The 20,095-nt window shown below is 45.3% G+C and overlaps 1 protein-coding gene across 2 annotated transcripts in view; it reads left to right on the forward strand.

Annotated features, from left to right (window-relative positions):
• Window positions 1-20,095, forward strand: part of LOC309563814 (inactive pancreatic lipase-related protein 1-like) — a 252,508-nt gene that overhangs the window by 51,239 nt on the left and 181,174 nt on the right. The window contains exon 12 of one of the 2 annotated variants that reach the window (XM_082268436.1): window positions 795-923. The exons of the other annotated variant lie outside the window; for it this stretch is intronic. Coding sequence (XP_082124562.1) covers window positions 795-891 — 97 coding nt within the window. The 3' untranslated portion in view covers window positions 892-923. Of the gene's footprint in view, window positions 1-794; window positions 924-20,095 lie in introns of those variants that run through there. 2 annotated transcript variants of the gene reach the window in all.

Here is a 20,095-nt window from a genome sequence, read left to right on the forward strand (position 1 = left end):
TGATCAAATACCACCAAAAGAAAGCTCTGTTTATGGGAAAAAAAGGACGTCAATTTCATCTGGGTACAGCGTCGCACAACCGCGCAATTGCCCGTTAAAATCACGCAGTGCCGAATCACAAAATAGGCCCTGGTCTTTGAGCAGCCAAATCCTCCGGGGGGGTTAAATCTGCTAGTACATTTTACACTCCGCTCCCCCCAGGACTGACAATGCTGCTTTCCAAATGTGCCCCCTGTGCTCCTCCATCCAGAGTAGAGGCACTCAAATACAGGAGGCGTGTTACTGGCAAGATCACCAGGTGAAAACGGAGGGGGGAAAAGCCTAATAAAAAAAAAAAAGAAAACATTTGCAGCCACCACATCTAATGTTTGGTAAGCTGCAATACAGTATATTAAATTTTTGGTTTTGGGTTTAATACCGCTTTAAAGTGTATCAGATAAGGTCACAATACAGCAACAGCATACATTTTCAGAAAAGCTCCACCTTGAATCGGTAAAGAGTGGCCTTGATGTCATGCCAGCGACTTTGCCTAGGCTGAGGTGATGTCATCAGTCTGCTGCAGGCAGGAGGAAGAATTTCCTCAGTCTCCAGGAGAAAGCATTTCCTCGATCTAACGCTGGAAAGTGTTGGCGGACACATTTCTGAGCATGCCGCATGAAAAAATATATTATAACAGGTTTTAAGTCACTTTAGGACAACTCCATGTCATGGAATTGGGGAAGGCTTTAAATATTTTCTTATTTTCTTTTGTCTGCGTTTGTGAATATATATATATATATTTTATTTTCCTATAGATCATCATTCTGTGCTGCTGGGACAGTTGTGGCTAACACCAAACAGTTCCTGGGACCCTGCAGTGATCTGGATGCCCCCCTACCTGAACCCTCCTAATCTCCACCTAGAGGACAAAAAGGAGAACTGCAGAAAAAATAAATCTATGAAAAAAATACTTATTTCTGTGTATTCCTTCAAAATATAATAAATCATTTTATTTTCAATCTCATTCCATGAAATCTGTCATTTTGTTATGTTATATTATGTATCGTATATTGTAGATGGAACTCCCACACACCAAAATAATCATAAACAAGTCAAAGAGTAATTTGTTGAACGGTGAGCCCTGCCATACATTAACCACTTTACCACCGGAGAATTTTGCTGTCTTCCGTCCAGGCCACTTTTTGCGATTCGGCGCTGTGCAACTTTAACTGACAATTGCGCGGTCGTGCCACGCCGTACCCAAACTAAATTTACGTCCTTTTTTTCCCACAAATAGAGCTTTCTTTTGGTGGTATTTGATCACCTGTGCGATTTCTACTTTTTGCGCTATAAACAAAAAAAGAGCGTTTATTTTGAAAAAATAACAATATTTTTCACATTTTTTTATATGAAATTCCCCCCCCAAAAAATGTAAAAATCAAATTTTTTAAAATTTTTGGCCAATTTGTTTTCTGCTACCTATGTTTGGTAAAAAAAAATCACGATAAGCGTATTTTGATTGGTTTGCGCAAAAGTTATTGCGTTTACTAACTAAGGGAAAGATTTCTGTCATTTTTGGTGTTTTTTTTTTTAACGAGTAATGGCAGCGATCTGCGATTTTTTTTGCGGGACTGCGACATTGCGGCGGACAGATCGGACCCTTGACTGACATTTTTGACACTTTTGGGGGTACCAGTGACATTACTGCAGTAATCAGTGCTATATATATGCACTGTTACTGTAAAAATGACACTGGCAGTGAAGGGGTTAATTTTATTGGAGAGGGAGGGGTTAATGTATGCCTGGTGCTTACTAACGTGTGGGGGGGGAGGTGACTTTGTGAGACAGGGACAGATCGGATGTCCAGCTATGCTGAACATTCTGATCTGTCACTCCCTGTCACTATGGAGATCCGCCCGCTGTGTTTACACACAGCGGGCGGATCTCCAGACTCGATCCCCGACGAGACTCGATCCTGCTCCTCCCCTGGCTCGACTCCCGCTGTGAATGAAAACAGCGGGAGCGCGCCTCCGGCGGCGCGCGAGCGCCGCCTACAGGGGGAGGAGTCCAGCGACGTAGGTCTACGTCGCTGGACGGGATCGTGGCAAAGTGCCGCAGTAGCCTCCATGTGAGCGGAGGTAAAGTGGTTAATATTATAGGTATAATCAGGGCTTTTTTTCCAGTGGGAACATATGTAATGTCATTGGGTACAGGGGTGTGCTGGAGGGTCTGTTGTTGCTATCTGCTGGGACATCTATTGTTTCTATGGGCGTCTTATGTTATTCGGGGGGGGGGGGGGTCTTATGTTCCAGCGAGGGATCTACTGTTGAGGGAGGAGTCTATTGTTGCTAGTAAATGGAGGATCTATTGATGCTGACTACAGGTGGATCTATTGTTGCTGGGGTGGATCATTTTTTTTTTTTGCTGGAGGGTAGTTTGTTTTGGGGGGTCTGTTATTTCTAGGGGGATCTATTGTTGCTTGGGGGGGGTCTACTGCTGCTGGCAGCAGGGGATTTACACAGTCAATCACAGTTAGAATCACGCCCCTAGGGACACACATAGCCCCTCCCTCTCAAAAAAAGTCAACCCCTTCACTGCCAGTGTAATTTTACAGTAACAGTGCATATTTATAGCACTGATTACTGTAGAAATGTCACTGGTAACCCAAAAAGTGTCAAAAATGTCAGTCAAGGCTCCGATCTGTCCGCCGCAATGTCGCAGTACCGCAAAAAAAATCACAAATCGCCGCCATTACGCGTTAAAAAAAACCAACAAAAATGACAAAAATCTTTCCCTTTGTTAGTAAACGCGATAACTTTTGCGCAAACCAATCAAAATACGCTTTTTGCGATTTTTTTTACCAAACATATGTAGCATAAAACTATTTGGCTGAAAATGTTAAAAAATTTAGATTTTTACATTTTTTGGGGGAATTTCATATAAAAAAATGAGAAAAATATTGTTATTTTTGCAAACTTGTCGCTCTTTTTTTGTTTATAGCGCATGATCAAAAAATCGCACAGGTGATCAAATACCACAAAAAGAAAGCTCTGTTTGTGGGAAAAAAAGGACATCAAATTTGTTTAGGTACAGCGTCGCACGACCGCGCAATTGTCCGTTAAAGTCACGCAGTGCCGAATCGCAAAATAGCCCCTTATCAGGAAGGGGGTAAAATCTTCCGGGGCTTAAGTGGTTAAAGTCTAACCTTGCAAGACAATGGCATAATGTGCTAGTATGCATAACTGCTACCCGAAAGATATGAGATTTAATTGACCTCAGACAATATTTAGGTTAAAAATGAGAAGGGAGATTACACATAAACTCATAAGGCAACAATAACATACTATCAGATTATGAAATAGTTACCTTGGAATGAAGCCCTCGAACGGCACGCTGTCACCACTGACAGGGCTTCCATCTTCACCCGATCTTCTTTCCAGGTTCCCGTGCTCCAGCCGTTAGACTGGCAGCACTGTGATGACGCCAAACCCCCGCATGCGCATGGGAGTCACCGACTGTGGTACAGAGCTCTGAAGGGACAGCATGGGTATGCCATCCCATCAGAGTGCATGTGCCAGTGACATCACCACCTGCATGCAGTGTGCATATCTCCTAAACCAGGGGTCTTCAAACTATGACCCTACAGTTGTTCAGGAACTACAAATCCCATCATGCCTAGTCATGTCTGTGAATGCAGAGTTTTACAATGCCTCATGGGATGTGTAGTTCCGCAACAGCTGGAGGGACGTAGTTTGAGAATCCCTGTCCTTAACAGTGCAGGTTTAACCACTTATGCTCCAGAAGATTTACCCCCTTTCATGACCAGGCCATTTTTTGCGATACGGCACTGCATTACTTTAATTGCGTGGTGGGGAGACGCTGTACCTAAACAAAATGTATGTCCCAATTTTCTCCAGCAGGGGAAAAAAAATCCTTCCTGATTCCCGAGAGGCAATCAGATATTCCCTGGATTACCTTTACCAATAAATGTTAATATCCAGATATAATCCAGGCCTTTTTTAACCACTGCAGCTCCGGAAGGATTATCCCTCTTCATGACCAGGCCATTTTTTTTTTTGTATTAAGGCACTGTGTTACTTTAACTGACAATTGTGCGGCCGTGCGACGCTGTACCAAAACAAAATTTACATCCCTTTTCCCCCACAAACAGAGCTTTCTTTTGGTGGTATTTGATCACCTCTGCAGTTTTTATTTTTGGCGCTATAAACAAAAAAATGCTGACATTTAAAAAAAAAAACATTTTTACTTTCTGCTATAAAACATGAATTTAGGCCAATATGTGTTCTGCTACATATTTTTGAGAACCCCCCCCCCCCCCCCAAAAAAAAAAGCATACATTGAATGGTTTCCTTAAAAGTTATAGTGTATACTGTCTACAATCTATGGGATAGATATTTTTTATAGTAGTAGTGGCGGTGATCAGCGACTTATAGACGGGACTGCAACATTGCGGTGGACAATTGGACATCTAACTGACACTTTGTGGGAACCAGTGACACTAATACAGTGATAAGTGCTAAAAATATGCACTGTCACTGTAATAATGACACTGGCTGGGAAGGGGTTAATATCAGGGACGATCAAAGTGTTAAATGTGTGCCTGACCAGTGCTTTACTACTGTGGGGGAGGTGCTTGTATTAGGGGAAGGCACGGATGGGTGCCCCTGCTTAGCAGAAACACAGGATCCATATCTTCTGTAGTGATAGAACGGCGATCTGTATTGTTTACATAGGCAGACTGCCGTTCTGTCAATGTAACGAAGCATCGTCGGGTGCCAGAGAACATTGAGTCCACTGTAACGGCCAATCAGCTCCTGCTGGGTCTAATCACAGTGGAAACATTCCGCTGGCGGCGCGCACACACATGTTCCCAGACCCTGGAGTGCAGGATCATGTAGGTAGGTATGTGATCCTGCCCAGGAGTGCCGCCTTGCTGCCATATATATATACACAATACGGTCGGCAAGTGGTTAAGAGATATTCGCTGTACCTACAGGTAAGCCTTCTTATAGGTACAAGTTGAAAAAGAGTTTACTACAACTTTAACAAATTGTACAGAAATGACTTAGCACCACAAAATGTTACTTGGTTGGTTCTGTATTCTGTATAAGGTGCGGTACTGGGAGATGGGTAGTGCCGGGGGTGGAACCAATAGACAGTGCTTGGAGGTGGGTAGGTGGGCACAGACAAGGGGTGACTCGGAAGGGAGGAGTACCTCCCTTATTAAGTGATTTAAGAAAAAGCCTGGGTATAATAGGCTAAGAAGTAGTCCATACACCGCATCCCCATATGAACATAGCGCCACCTTAACTATTTATTGCAAAGGGACTTTTAAGATGCCAAAAAAAAAACTAACAAACATGTAAACTTAGCTAAAATAGTATTTTTTTAAAAAAGAATAGCGCACACATGCAAAAGAAATGACTATAAAATATGGAGACAATCCATAAATAAAAATGGGGATTTGGTCCCACCATATGGCCATATCATGCTCAAGCCCACCACTGCGTCAAAGTACCCCATTATCAGTGGGTCCTACACTATCCATAAAAAAGGGGTGAATCCATAACTTCTCAAACCCTTGGAGACAACACTCCTTGCTGGGAAAGATGTGCTATTAGTATTTTTTATTTTGGTAAATCTTAAAATTTTGTATAAAATGCATTTAATCAAGACACTGTATGTTGGGGATGCATAGGCAGAATATATATACATTTATTTATGTACATCAGGGGCCTCCAAACTGCGGCCTGGGGGCCGGATGGGGCCCTTTGATAGCCTTAATCCGGCCCTTGGGATACTGTTCCTTTCACTGACAATGACGGGGCACTATTCCTCCCACTGATACCAACAATGCAGCACTATTCCCCAAACTGACCCCAACAATGGGGCACCGTTCCTCCCACTGACACCAGTGATGGGGTACTATTCCTCCAACTGACACCAACAATGGGGCACTATTCCCCCAACTGACACCAACAATGGGGCACCATTCCCCCAACTGACACCAACAATGGGGCACTATTCCTGCAACTGACACCAATGATGGGGCACTATTCCTCCAACTGACACCAATGATGGGGCACTATTCTTCCAACCGACACCAATGCTGGGGCACCCTTCCTCCCATTGACACCAATGATGGGGCACTATTCTTTCCATTGACACCAATGATGGGGCACTATTCCTTCCACTGACAACAATGAAGGGGCATTATTAATCCCACTAATACCAATGATGGGGCACTATTCCTCCCACTGACACCAATGATGGGGCACTATTCCTCCCACTGACACCAATGATGGGGCACTATTCCTCCCACTGACAACAATGAAGGGGCACTATTCCTCCCACTAATACCAATGATGGGGCACTATTCCTCCAACTGACACCAACGATGGGGCACTATTACTCCCACTGACACCAATGATGGGGCACTATTCCTCCAACTGACACCAATGATGGGGCACTATTCCTCCAACTGACACCAATGATGGGGCACTATTCCTCCCATTGACACCAATGATGGGGCACTATTCCTCCAACTGACACCAGCGATGGGGCGCTATTCCTCCAACTGACACCAATGATGGGGCACTATTCCTCCCATTGACACCAATGATGGGGCACTATTCCTCCAACTGACACCAACGATGGGGCGCTATTCCTCCAACTGACACCAATGATGGGGCACTATTACTCCCACTGACACCAATGATGGGGCACTATTCCTCCCATTGACACCAATGATGGGGCACTATTCCTCCCACGGATACCAACATCCGGGCCCCCCTAAAGTCTGGAAGTCAGTAAACTGGCCCTTTGTTCTGAAAGTTTGGAGACCCCTGATGTACTTCTTCCATTTCCATGCAGTAAATGTTACATATTTCTATATTTCTGAACTGATTGATTATTTTCATATAACTGCTGATCCCGGCAGTGAAGTCACCCTCAATGGGGTCCCTGACACACAGATGAGGCCCCATTGGAGTCCGCCTGCTCCGCAGGTAATCTGATGATCCGCACTGAGCAGGCGGATGGCCGATCCGTGCCCACAGCGCCTATGCAGACACAGCCACTCTCCTCTATGGGCGGTTGGATGTAAACGGAGTGCCTGTCCATTTTATACCCGACTGCCATCCGATCCGCCAGACAGATGAGGAGCAAATCCCCATGGGGTGTAAATTCACACACCCACCCATCCATAGAGGAGATTGGGGGGTCTGATTGGCACTGCTAGTGTGAAGGGGCCTAACTAGATTATTTGTTTGCTTCTTCAGTAGATATGGGAGACATTACATATATATTATAACAGAATAGATATAAGAAATGATACATAGCTATTTACAAACATCAGAATGTTACTAATCTCATTACCAACTTACATTACCAAGGTCTTCAGCCACACATGTGTTGTATTTATATTTGAGGCAAAGACACAGGAGAGAAATCAGATGATCCCAGTGTAATCTCTGCTTATAGTATGTCCCGAGCTTGAAGCATAAGTGCTCCTTTTAGAAAGGGGGGGGGGAATATGCCCCGGGCGCAGCCACTGATCTCATTATCTCCCACTGCCGCTCACCCGATCTCCTCCGCATCAGCAGTGCTGCCTGGAGCCGCAGCCGCAGCAATCACCCATGTAGCCGAGTGCTGTGGAGGAGATCGGGCATTACAGATTACATTATGTCCTTCTATTACTGACATCCAGCCAGCCATCTCCCAGCCCGCCCACTCTGTCCCACAGCACAAGCCCCGCCCCTTCTAGAACGGCGCTCCTCATACCCACTGCCATTACCCGCCGGGGAGTCGCGTAGGCAAAAGGGCGGGAAGATGCCTGGTTACGGGGAATTGCCTAGTTACGGGGAGATGCCTGGTTACCTGACTTCATGGGTGCGTGTAATGGCGGCAGGAGGGGGAGGGGAGCACCCAGAAAATGGAGAGGACAGAGGAGGCCTCAGAGAGGAGGTGAGGAAATCCGAGGAAGAGTGATTGCCACACCCCAAATATCTCCTCACCCCAAATATCTCCTCACCCCAAATATCTCCTCACCCCAAATATCACCCTCTCCTCACCCCAAATATCTCCTCACCCCAAATATCTCCTCACCCCAAATATCACCCTCTCCTCATCCCAAATATCACCCTCCCCTCACCCCAAATATCTCCTCACCCCAAATATCTCCTCTCCTCACCCCAAATATCTCCTCACCCCAAATATCACCCTCTCCTCACCCCAAATATCACCCTCCCCTCACCCCAAATATCTCCTCACCCCAAATATCTCCTCACCCCAAATATCTCCTCACCCCAAATATCTCCTCACCCCAAATATCACCCTCTCCTCACCCCAAATATCACCCTCCCCTCACCCCAAATATCTCCTCACCCCAAATATCTCCTCACCCCAAATATCACCCTCTCTACTCACCCCAAATATCTCCTCACCCCAAATATCACCCTCTCCTCACCCCAAATATCTCCTCACCCCAAATATCTCCTCACCCCAAATATCACCCTCTCCTCACCCCAAATATCTCCTCACCCCAAATATCTCCTCACCCCAAATATCACCCTCTCCTCATCCCAAATATCACCCTCTCCTCACCCAAATATAACCATCTCCTCACCCCAAATATCACCCTCTCCTCACCCCAAATATCACCCTCTCCTCACCCCAATTATAACCATCTTCTCACCCCAAATATCACCCTCTCCTCGCCCCAAATATCACCCTCTCCTCACCCCAATTATAACCATCTCCTCACCCCAAATATAACCATCTCCTCACCCCAAATATCACCATCTCCTCACCCCAAATATCACCATCTCCTCACCCCAAATATCACCCTCTCCTCACCCCAAATATCACCCTCTCCTCACCCCAATTATAACCATCTTCTCACCCCAAATATCACCATCTCCTCACCCCAAATATAACCATCTCCTCACCCCAAATATCACCCTCTCCTCACCCCAAATATAACCATCTCCTCACCCCAAATATCACCCTCTCCTCACCTCAAATATCACCCTCTCCTCACCCCAAATATCACCCTCTCCTCACCCCAAATATCACCCTCTCCTCACTCCAAATATCACCCTCTCCTCACTCCAATTATAACCATCTCCTCACCCCAAATATCATAGTTACATAATAGGTGAGGTTGAATAAAGACAATAGTCCATCCAGTTCAACCTGTGTAGGTGTGTGTGGCTGTAATCATCTCACATAGCCCTGAATGTTCTGATCCTTGAGATGTAAGTCTAAGAGTCATTTGAAAGCCACCATACTTCCCGCAGAAACCACCTCTTGTGGTAGAGAATTCCACAATCTTGTAGCCCTAACAGTAAAGAACCCCCCACGTTGCCTGAGATTAAAACGCTTCTCCTCTAATCGCATTGTATGCCCTCGAGTCCTCATGCAATCCCTTCGACTGAATAGCCTTTTTTCTAAGCTGAGATCCCCATTGAGATATTTAAAAATTGCTATCATGTCCCCCCTCAGGCGTCTCTTCTCCAGGGAGAATAAATCAAGCGATTGCAGCCGCTCTTCATACTCAAGGTCCTCCAATCCCCTAATCAGTTTAGTTGCCCTTCTCTGGACTCTCTCCAGCTCCAACACATCCCTCCTGAGGACTGGCGACCAGAACTGGACAGAATACTCCAGATGCGGTCGGACCAGAGTTTTATAAAGTGGAAGGATTATAGTCTTATCTCTGGAATACATCCCTTTCTTTATGCATGCTAATGTTCTGCTGGCCTTGGCAGCTGCCGCTTAACATTGCATGCTGTTGCCTAATCTATCATCAACTAAGACTCCCAGATCTTTCTCCATTTTTGATTCCCCCAAAGGTTCCCCCCCTAAAGTGTATTGTGATTTTATGTTTTTAGTCCCCAAGTGCAAAACCTTACATTTCTCCGCGTTAAACCTCATTTGCCATGTCGTTGCCCACTATGTAATTTTGTCCAGGTCATCCTGTAGGATATCTGCTTCATGCTGTGCAGTTATTGCCCTGCCCAATTTTGTGTCATCTGCAAAAACTGATATCAAACTACTGATCCCGTCCTCAAATCTGTTTATGAATAAATTGAACAAGGTTGGTCCCAGGACTGAGCCTTGGGGGACCCCGCTTACTACCTCAGACCAGTCTGAGTATGCGCTGTTTATTACCACCCTTTGGACACGGCCTTTTAGCCAGTTCCGTATCCAAGAGCAAACCCTGCTGTCGATACCTGCAGACCTTATTTTTTAAATTATGCGCTTGTGGGGAACTGTATCAAACGCCTTCCAAGCGAAATCCAGGTACACCATATCCACTGGTCTGCCCCTATCTAGCTCACAGCTCACCTCCTCGTAGAACAGTGGTTCTTAACCTGGGTTCGATCGAACCCCAGGGGTTCGGTGAGTCAGTCTCCGGGGTTCGGCGGGGGGGACAAAGGGGCAATTGCACCCCCCCAGAAAATATTACTGATTGTGAGGCCGAGCGCACCCCGGGAAATCAGAGCTGCGGTCGGGACAACTTACAGCCATTACACATAGACACTTGACACTCCGCCCCCTGTACCTCCCCCAGCAGGTTTCCAGCCTATCTCCTGCAGGCTGCTTGCTGCGTGAGTGGGCGGGATGGGGATGTACCTGACCACGGAGATCGCGCCCGCCTGGAAGAGGGAAGTGTGAGCAGCTGAGCAGAGGGAGCCGAGTGAATGTTCCTGGAGGTAGGCTCAGCTAGCTGTACATGGTGGATTCGTTTACAAGGACCTCTATGCTACGTCTGCTGAGTTACTGCAGCTTAGCATAGAGGTGCTGTTAGCTGACAGAAAATGCATGTCCTTTTCATTTAGCTCAATAAAGCATTGTGAATACCCCCTGGTGTGTGCCCTCCTGATACCCCATGGAATGCTCTTCCAACACCTCCCCCCAATGTGTGCCCTCCTAACACCCCATGGTATGCCCTCCAAACACCTCCCCAAAGTGTGTTCCCTCTTGACACCCCATGCTATGTCCTCCCAACCCCCCCAGTGTGTTCCCTCCTGATACCCCATGGAATGCCCTCCCAACACCTCCCCCCAGTGTGTTCCCTCCTGACACCCCATGGTATGTCCTCCCAGCCCCCCCAGTGTGTGCCCTCCTGATACCCCATAGTATGCCCTCCCAACCCCCCCCCACCCACCCCAGTGTGTGCCCTCCTGACACCCCATGTTTTAATGGTTTTGTTCCTTGTTCTTAATGGTTTTGTTTTTTGAGATACAGTCGCCAACACTTGCAGGGAGGCCCCAGCGAGATTTGAACTCACGACCCCTGGTTTACAAGACCAGTGCTCTAACCCCTGAGCTATGGAGCCTTTTTTTTTTTTTTTTTTTTTTTTTTTTTTTATGGTTTTGTTTTTTAATGGTTTTGTTCATTTTGTGCACCTATGTATAAATATATACCTAAATATATACCTATGTTTTGAATTTGAAAAAATCATATTTTATTTTTTCAATTAAGAAGGGTTTGGTGAATGCGCATATGAAACTGCTGGGGTTCAGTACCTCCAACAAGGTTAAGAACCACTGTCGTAGAATGTTAAGAGATTGGTTTGACAAGAACGCCCATTTGTAAAACCGTGCGGATTACTGCTGATGATGCTGTTGTCTTTAGCAAACTCTACGATATAGTCCCTTATCATCCCCTCCAGAAGTTTACATACTATTGATGTCAGACTGACAGGCCTATAATTTCCCGGGACATGCCTCTGGCCCTTTTTGAATATCGGAATCACGTTTGCTTTCCTCCACTCCCCTGGTACATCTCCTGTCCTAATACTGTCAGCAAAGATCAGGAACAGTGGTCTGGATATAACCTTACTGAGTTCCTTAAGTACTCTTGGATGTACGCCATCTGGACCTGCTGATTTGTTAGTGTTAAGTTTAGGGCTGCAACTAACGATTATTTTAATAATCGATTAGTTGCCGATTATTTTTTCGATTAATCGGATAAAATAATAAAAAAACTCAATATGCCTTTTTTTTCATTTATTTAAAATAATAATGAGCAAACAGAGTGTAAGTGCCGGGTCACACTTGTGCGATGCGGGAAGGCTGCGAATTCGCAGCCTGTTCCCGCATCGCATCTGCACAAGAGGCAGTTCACACTGCCATATGCGATATGCAGGGGGTGTCAATTAAATGTTAACGACACCCCCAGTTTTATCACATATCGCAGTGCGATCTGACAGTTCGCACAGGATCGGATCACACAAGTGTGAACCACTGTGCGATCCGATCCTGATGCGGCTGAAAAAAAGGGTCATGTGCGACTTTTGTGCGGGTGCAGTGCGAATCAGCGCACCCGCAGTAGTGTGAACCAGCACTTAGTGCCGGTTCACACTTGTGCGGTTTGCGAGATCGCATGTAATTCGGAGCGCACTGCTCCTAAATTACATGCAATCTCATGTGCGGATGCAAGTTCAGCCATACACTTTGTATGGCTGAATTCGCAGCGCATCCGCAGCAAACTCGCACATGAGGCATTTTTTGAGCCGCCTCAGGATCGGATCGCACCGCACAGTGGTTCACAGTTGTACGATCCAATCCTGTGCAAACTGTCAGATCGCACTGCGATATGCGATCAAACTGGGGGTGTCGTTAACATTTAATTGACACCCCCTACGTATCGCATATGGCAGTGTGAACTGCCTCTTGTGCGGATGCGATGCGGGAACACGCTGCATATTCGCAGCCTTCCCGCATCGCACAAATGTGAACCGAGCCTTATACCAAAACTTTTTTTTTTTTTTTTTTCTTAATTAAGCTCCTATATACTGTAAATAATATAATAAATGCTTATCTAGATAAAAGAGTTAATATTCCTTATAAGGTGCAATATTATAATAGAAAAATAAGTGAATAAAAACATCCCTGTCAGCCATAGATATGAAATAGGGAGCATAGAAAGACCCCCTATATGTGCTATATGAACGTTTTTAATCACTTATTTTTCTATTAGAATATTGCACTTTATAAGGAATATTAACTTTTATCTTTTATTATATTTTTTGGCGGGACAGTGCATGGACAGTCACAGGACACTGTAGCTCTAAACTCACTTTCTGCTGCTTCTGTCCTCTTTTCTGCCTTGGTATGACTCACTCCCTCACTGACATCAGCAAGAGGGTGGAGAGAAAAGGCAGAGAGGAAAGGAGGAGGGAGGAGGGGGGAGGGGGGAAGTCACGGAAGTGCAGAGCTGTGAGAGAGAGAGACAGTGAATGCAGCCGTCGGCTTCACAGAGCAGACAGCTTGCCGATAGGCGGGGAAACTTCACAAAGCAGCACAACTAATCGACGGAGCAACTAATCGATAATGACAATCGTTGACAACGATTGTAATTATTGATTATTATCGATTTAGTCGATTAGTTGTTTCAGCCCTAGTTAAGTTTATCCGGCCTTTCCCTGATTTCACTCTCTGTTAGCCATAGTGGCAAGTACTGTGTATTACTACTAACCATACAGTCATGGTCAGTGTACCCTTCCTTTTCCTGTGTAAATACTGACGAGAAAAAAGCATTCAGCACGGTTGCTTTTTCAGTGTCCTCTGTAACCATCCTCCTATCATCGTTAATTATGTGTGCAATATGCTCTGCCCTAGTTTTTTTGCTGTTGATATATTTAAAGAATTTCTTTGGGTTTTTTTTTACTATCCTCCGCTATTTGTCTCTCAAAGTCTATTTTAGCCATCTTGATTTTGTGTTTACACTTCTTATTTGCCTCCTTGTATTGGTCGAAAGCCAATACTGTGCCCTCTGATTTATATTTCCTGAAGGCCAATTTTTTTCCCCTAATAAGTTTTTTAACGCTACGGTTTAGCCAGCCAGGTTTGGCTTTGTCTCTTCTAAATTTATTTCCCATAGGAATGCACTGCAAGATGCCTTTGCTTAATATGTTCCTAAAGCATTCCCATTTCTCCTCTGTGGTCAGTGATCCCAAGGTTTGGTCCCAGTTTACCCTTTCCATCAATTAGTAATTTTGGAAAGTTTGCCCTTCTGAAGTTAAGGGTTCTTATGTTCCCCACTTGCCTTGCTATATTGTTATTTACGCTAAATGTGATCATCCTGTGATCACTAGAGCGCAGGTAGTCCTGGACTTCTGCCTCCGAGATTAGGTCTGGGTCATTAGTGATCAATAGATCCAGGATTGCGTTTTCTCTAGTAGGAGAATCCACCAACTGAGACATGTAATTATCCTGTAAGGTTTCCGTGAATAGACGGGCCTTCTGTGAGTGCGTAGTCCCCTCTTCCCAGTCAATGTCGTGATAATTGAAGTCCCCCAATATGATGACTGATCCTAGCTTTGCCACTTTACCCAAAAGTGCTAGAAATTCCAACTCTATCTCCTCCCCTTGTTTAGGTGGCCTATAGCAAACCCCCACAATTACTTTTCCCTTTTCTCCTTCCCTGTGGAGTTCTACCCATACGGATTCTAACTCCATACTCATCCCTGCCGCAGAGCATTCTGGGAGAGGGTATAAGTCTGTGGGGAGCACATGACAGATTGTCTTTGGTGGGAAGCAGAGTCCATGGAGGGAGGGTACAGCTGTCTCCTCCTGTCAGGAAGAATCGGGTATCCCAGGCAGCTGCCTGTGGGGGTACAGGGCTGAGCTGAGCTGCAGAGAGGATCTGGTGTGCCAAGGACCACTGGAGCTGAGAGGGGATGAGTTTCAGGAAAGCATTCCCAGTCGTGAGTACCGCGAACTGCCCCTGGGGGGTCTGCTTAGTGAGAGGGGACCCCTCTGGAGAAGGTCAGAGGGATCCAGGAGCTAGCTAACCGGTGCAGGAGCAAAGTAAAGGGGGTGTCAGTGTTGACCCTGAAGAGCTAAGGGGGTGCCAGTGGTTGGGCCCTAAAGTGCAGAGTGTACAGTGCAGTGTGTACAGTGTTAAGAGTTGCAGCAGAGAGGCTTCCTCAGTCAGGAATGACTGTAAGGAGCAGTGTCAAAGACTTTTGAGCTAACCAGAGCGTCAGAAGTCAGTTTTCAATACAGTACAGCAATTCAGATATTTCAAGCACCAGCAAACGTTGGTCGGCATCCAGCCGGCGTCAAGTCAGCGCCGAAAGGCATTTTTTCTCAAGTGTCCCAAGTTGAGCCAGAGGAGTATCCCACTCATTCCCTTCTCCCATTCCCTTCTCCCATCCCCATATAAAATAAACAAAACAATCCAAAGATGCCGGACTGTTCATTGTGTCAGATCTCACACTTGGGCAATCAGCTTAAATGTGCTGTTGGTGTTACCGGTGACCATGGCAGACCCACATCAGGCCCAATGCCTGGAAATACTGCTACAGGAGGAACGCAGGATCCCTGTGTTCATCATTCACAGAAAAGCGGTCTGCCGTGTTTACATTGCTAGACCGCCGTTCTGTCTCCACGGGGAGCGATCGCGGGTGCCCGGCGGACATCTCGGCCGCTGGACCCGCTGATTGGTTCCCACACTAGCCCACACTAACTGCTACACAACTGTACATTGTTTCATGTAACAGAGCTGACCTTCCACAGTAAAACTATGGCGGCTGGTCAGCAAGTGGTTAACAACCAATAGATAGCTACACATACAATGCCCTCCCCCGTACCCCCAGCTCCTCTCTAACCAGTTTCTTCATGTGGAGGAGTTGGTCCGGCCACCCCCCTCTCATCCCTCACATGCAGAGAGCCTCCTGAGCTGTTCCCGACTCCTCCCCCTTCCTCAGTGTCTGTTGGTAGCGATGGCAGGCTCCGCTCTGTGTCTGCTCTGCCTGGCCGCTCTCTGCACCACCATCTGGACCGGTTCCTGCATAAGGGACTGAGCAGAGAGAAGCTGGGGGCGACCACCTCGGAGGTACAGGGGAGGGGGGACATTGTATGTGTAGCTATCCACTGGTTGTTAAGGAGCTGGCACTTAACAAACAGCTATTTGCCACATATACGTTGCGTTAAAATTTAATGCAAAGCATTTAAAACAAGCTATGCATTTTAGAAGCATGGATTAGTGTGGTAATACTATACACAGTCACTGTACTAATGACACTGGCTGGGAAGGGGTTAACATCTAAGGGCAATGAAAGGGGTTAACTGTGTGCCTAACAATGTGTAATGTGTGCTGCTTTTACTAATAGATGTATCTGACTTTTCTCCCTACTGCTCCGTGTACAGAGCCTTGTGTTGTTGGTAAACACAGGGTTCTGTGCTTTGATTCGCCAATCTCCAGGTCCCGGCCATAAATCATTGGTCAGGACCTGCTGACTGACTTGTGCTGTACTGAATGACAGCACAGATCGGGTGGGGGACACACGCGCCTTCCTATATATTTTGAAATGCAGAATCACGTGCATGTATGTGATCTGGTGCAGCAGGGTTGCCAGTCCGCAGTATACATACAGTGGGCGGGCCTTAGGCGGCTACATTTTTTGGATGTTTTTGTTTTGTTTTTTTGTGTTTCACTATAAATCTATTGGAAAGATTTACCAAAAATGGAGCAATCAGAATCTGGTGCAGCTGTGCATGGTAGCCAATTAGCGTCTAACTTCAGCTTGTTCATTTAAGCTTTGACAATAAAACCTGGAAGCTGAATGGATTCTATGCAGAGCTGCACCAGATTTTGCACTCTCCAATTTTGGTAAATCTCATCCTATGTTTGTCCCAAGCATGTTTGAATCCACTTACTGTTGACCAACTCAGTACCAAGGTTTAGGCCCTATTCACACTTTGCATAGCAGGAACTCGTATTCCCGCTCGTGATTTTGTGTGGGTGATTGTGCATGTGGTGCATAGAGCAGCCCATTCACAGAACTGCCCTATGCTCATTTGCTCCTTTCTGGGCGACAAGCTTCACGCACGCTTTTCCGTGCAACAGTCGCAGCAAAATCGTACCACATTTGAGGTGCCATTTAGAATAAATGGCATCCAAACGCATGTCATGCATTTTGCAGGGATTGCCACACGATTTGGAATTGTGAATGGGGGCCTTAACTACTCTTTCAGTAACAAAAAAAAATTCTAAGGTAAGAGTTGAACTTTCCTCCTGCTAGTTTGAGGTCATTATCCCGTGTTCTTGGTCTTTGCTTCACATTGAATATACCGCCCTTCTGAACCTTATTCAACCCCTTTATGTACAGTCCCAATGTTTTCCTATCAGTGTATCTGTATCATATGGACCTGAATAGTGTCAATGTCTTTCTTCTAAAACTAGATGACCAGTCCACCTGCAATGATGAGCGAAGCTGCATGTATTACATAGAGAGAATTCCCAGGCCTGATGGGTTCATCGGGTACCCTGCCTCCTCCTATCAAGACTTCAAGAAGGTAAGTCCCTCATCGAATTGCCAGTATAAATTGCAACATTCACACAACTATTTAGGAGAATATCTCAGGGGTAAGGAAAACATTCTGCATTCTCTGCCTAATTGTGTACCAACCCTGTTATATTCAAATCAGTCTCTGCACCAGAGGAGCTTACACTCTAATGTCACATCAAAGTCACACTACTATTATTATATACTGTACATTTAAATAGCTTTGACATATTCTGCAGTGCAGTACAGGGAACAGTGAGCAAGTCACATTAGTCTCTGCACCAGAGAAGCTTACAATCTTATGTCTCCTCCAGTCACTAGCAGTACAATAATGATAGTTTATAAACTGGCCTCTATTCATATATATATAAAGGTAAACATAAGGGAAGTGATATTTTGATATAGTCTTTGGCTATATTATAGGGAGGCTGCAGCCTACTTACACATCCATACAACATATTCCTTAGCGCGGAGCCCATCACCTTCACTATTCATATATAGCTTCATTAGGCTGCCCATAGATGGGTCATTCGTTTTTTTTGATCAGTCCGCTGACTGAACAAAATAAGATGGATTCCCCCATCCACACAAGCGAAAGAGATAAAGGAATCCCCCCCCCCCCCCCCCACTGTGCCGTTGTATTCTGACAGTGGGACTCTTCCCTTATCAGAATACACTAATCAGCTTGTAAGCAGGTGCAGTCTCTACTCCCCTACTGTAGGTGGTGCTCAATCGAAGTGGCAATACAGAAAGGGAAGAAAGTTGTAAAGAACTTAGTTCCTCTATGGCTTCCTGTGGTCAACAGGAGAACAGCTGTCCCATAGGATGCTGGCAACCCTCATGACCTTGGCAGCCATCTTGGTTGAGGGCAGAGCTTATTTAAGCCCTTGGCCCCCATGATTTGACTTGCATTCTGCGATTGGTTAGTGTAGGCACAGCCTTTTGTGGGGGACAGCACATAGTGACATGGATAGGTTCCAGAGGAGTGGGGAACACGCAGGGACTAAGCTATCTTCACTTAGGAAGCCTCCCAGTTGAGTTGGACCAGCCAGGCCTCATTCCCGCTCATAGAAGCTGTTGGCATCATTTTAAGGGACAGAACCTCTGCTAATGCCTCTGCGTGTGGCTCCAGATGGTTGTGCTCTCCCGCCGGGCCTGGTTGTACTTTGTTGTAATGTTCTACAATATACAGTTCATATCACTCGTCCTCTGTGTGATCTAGAGCTGCAACTAATGATTATTTTCATAATTGTTTAGTTGGCCGATTGTTTCGAATTATTGATTAATCGAATAATAACCTTAAAATGTGGTGTATAATTTAGTTAGTATGTAAAGTTTTTTTTTTTTTTTTTAAAGTCAATTTAATCCTAAATATCTATATGCAGTGGTTAGGGAGCAATAATCTATAATCTCTCCACTCTGAGAATAACAGACGGAAGAGGTATACTGTATATACTATTAGAGGTTGATTCTGGTAAATATCATCAGACTCAGAGATCAATTTTTTTATTTAAAGAAAAATTCAATTAAAGACCGTTTTGCGGATTTTCAGACAGAACTGTAATATATGATGTATGACAGACTCCGTTGTCATAGGCAGGTGGCTTGATAAAAGCTCCCTGTGCCTACTGTCACTAATGCTGGCCATACAAAAACAATGTCTTCCTTCAAAAAAAAGTTCATTTTAAAAACGTTTGTTCGATTTTCGAATAGTTAGTGGGGTCAAATCAACGTTTTTTTTTCAACCACAGTGATGGGAAAATTCGAAGAAGCAGAATAGAAAACTTCTTGGTCAAAGAAATTTTCAGATAGTGTGTGTTGTTTTTGTTCAGAAATGACATTCATTTTAGAACTGAATGTTAAAAGCAAGTGGATTTCTCAAATAACATTCTTTCATTCAGCGATTGTACAAAGATTTTTCACATAAATACTCTCGTCCGAAAATTGATACGTGATTGGCCAGCATAAGGCTCGGTTCACACCTATGCAGTTTGCTTTTGATCAGTTTCTGCAATGCTTTTTGCAGTGCGTTTTGTGCATGCGATTTGCTTTTTTATGTTTCTCTTAGCAAATTTGTTGTTGGGCAGATTAAAAAACGCAAATTGCGGCAAAATGTGCTTTTCTGCAGCTTCCCTATTGAAGTCTGCTGAACCAGAAAAGCAAAAAAAGCACCGTCTTGAATTTTAAAAAAAACCTCCTCGACCCTTTCCAAATAAGCAGCGGCTGAAAAAACCATAGATGTGAACGTTTCCCATAGGAAACCATGTTAAATGAGCTGTAGTGTGTTTCTGCAAAAAGCAGCCAAAAAAGCATAGGTGTGAACCAGGCCCAAGACATTTATTAGCAGCAGCTAATTACACCCTGAACTGCTTGGATGACAGCCTACTGCACCATGAACTTCTCAGATGCCAGCCTACTACCTTGAACTCCTCGAAGGTCAGCTTACTGCACCCTAAATCCTCGTAGACTGACCCAATACAAGATAATCTCCTTGGAAGCTGACATATTGCCCCCTAAATTCTTCTGAGGCCAGTCAGTTATACCCTAAACTCCTTGAAGGTAAGCCTACTGCACCCCAAACTCCTCAGAAGCCAGCCTTCTGCACCATGAACCCCTTGGAGACTGGCCCATTACAAAATAATCTCCTTGAAGGCTGATATATTGCACTCTAAACTCCTATGAGGGCGGTTCATTACACTCTGAACTCCTTTGAGGCCAGCTTATTGCACCTTGAACTCCACGGAGGCCAGCCTACTGCACTGTAAGCTCCACAAAGACTGGCCCAATACAAGA

The sequence above is a fragment of the Pelophylax lessonae genome (genome assembly GCF_965119305.1).
Source record: "Pelophylax lessonae genome assembly, chromosome: 9".
Taxonomy (NCBI): domain Eukaryota; kingdom Metazoa; phylum Chordata; class Amphibia; order Anura; family Ranidae; genus Pelophylax; species Pelophylax lessonae.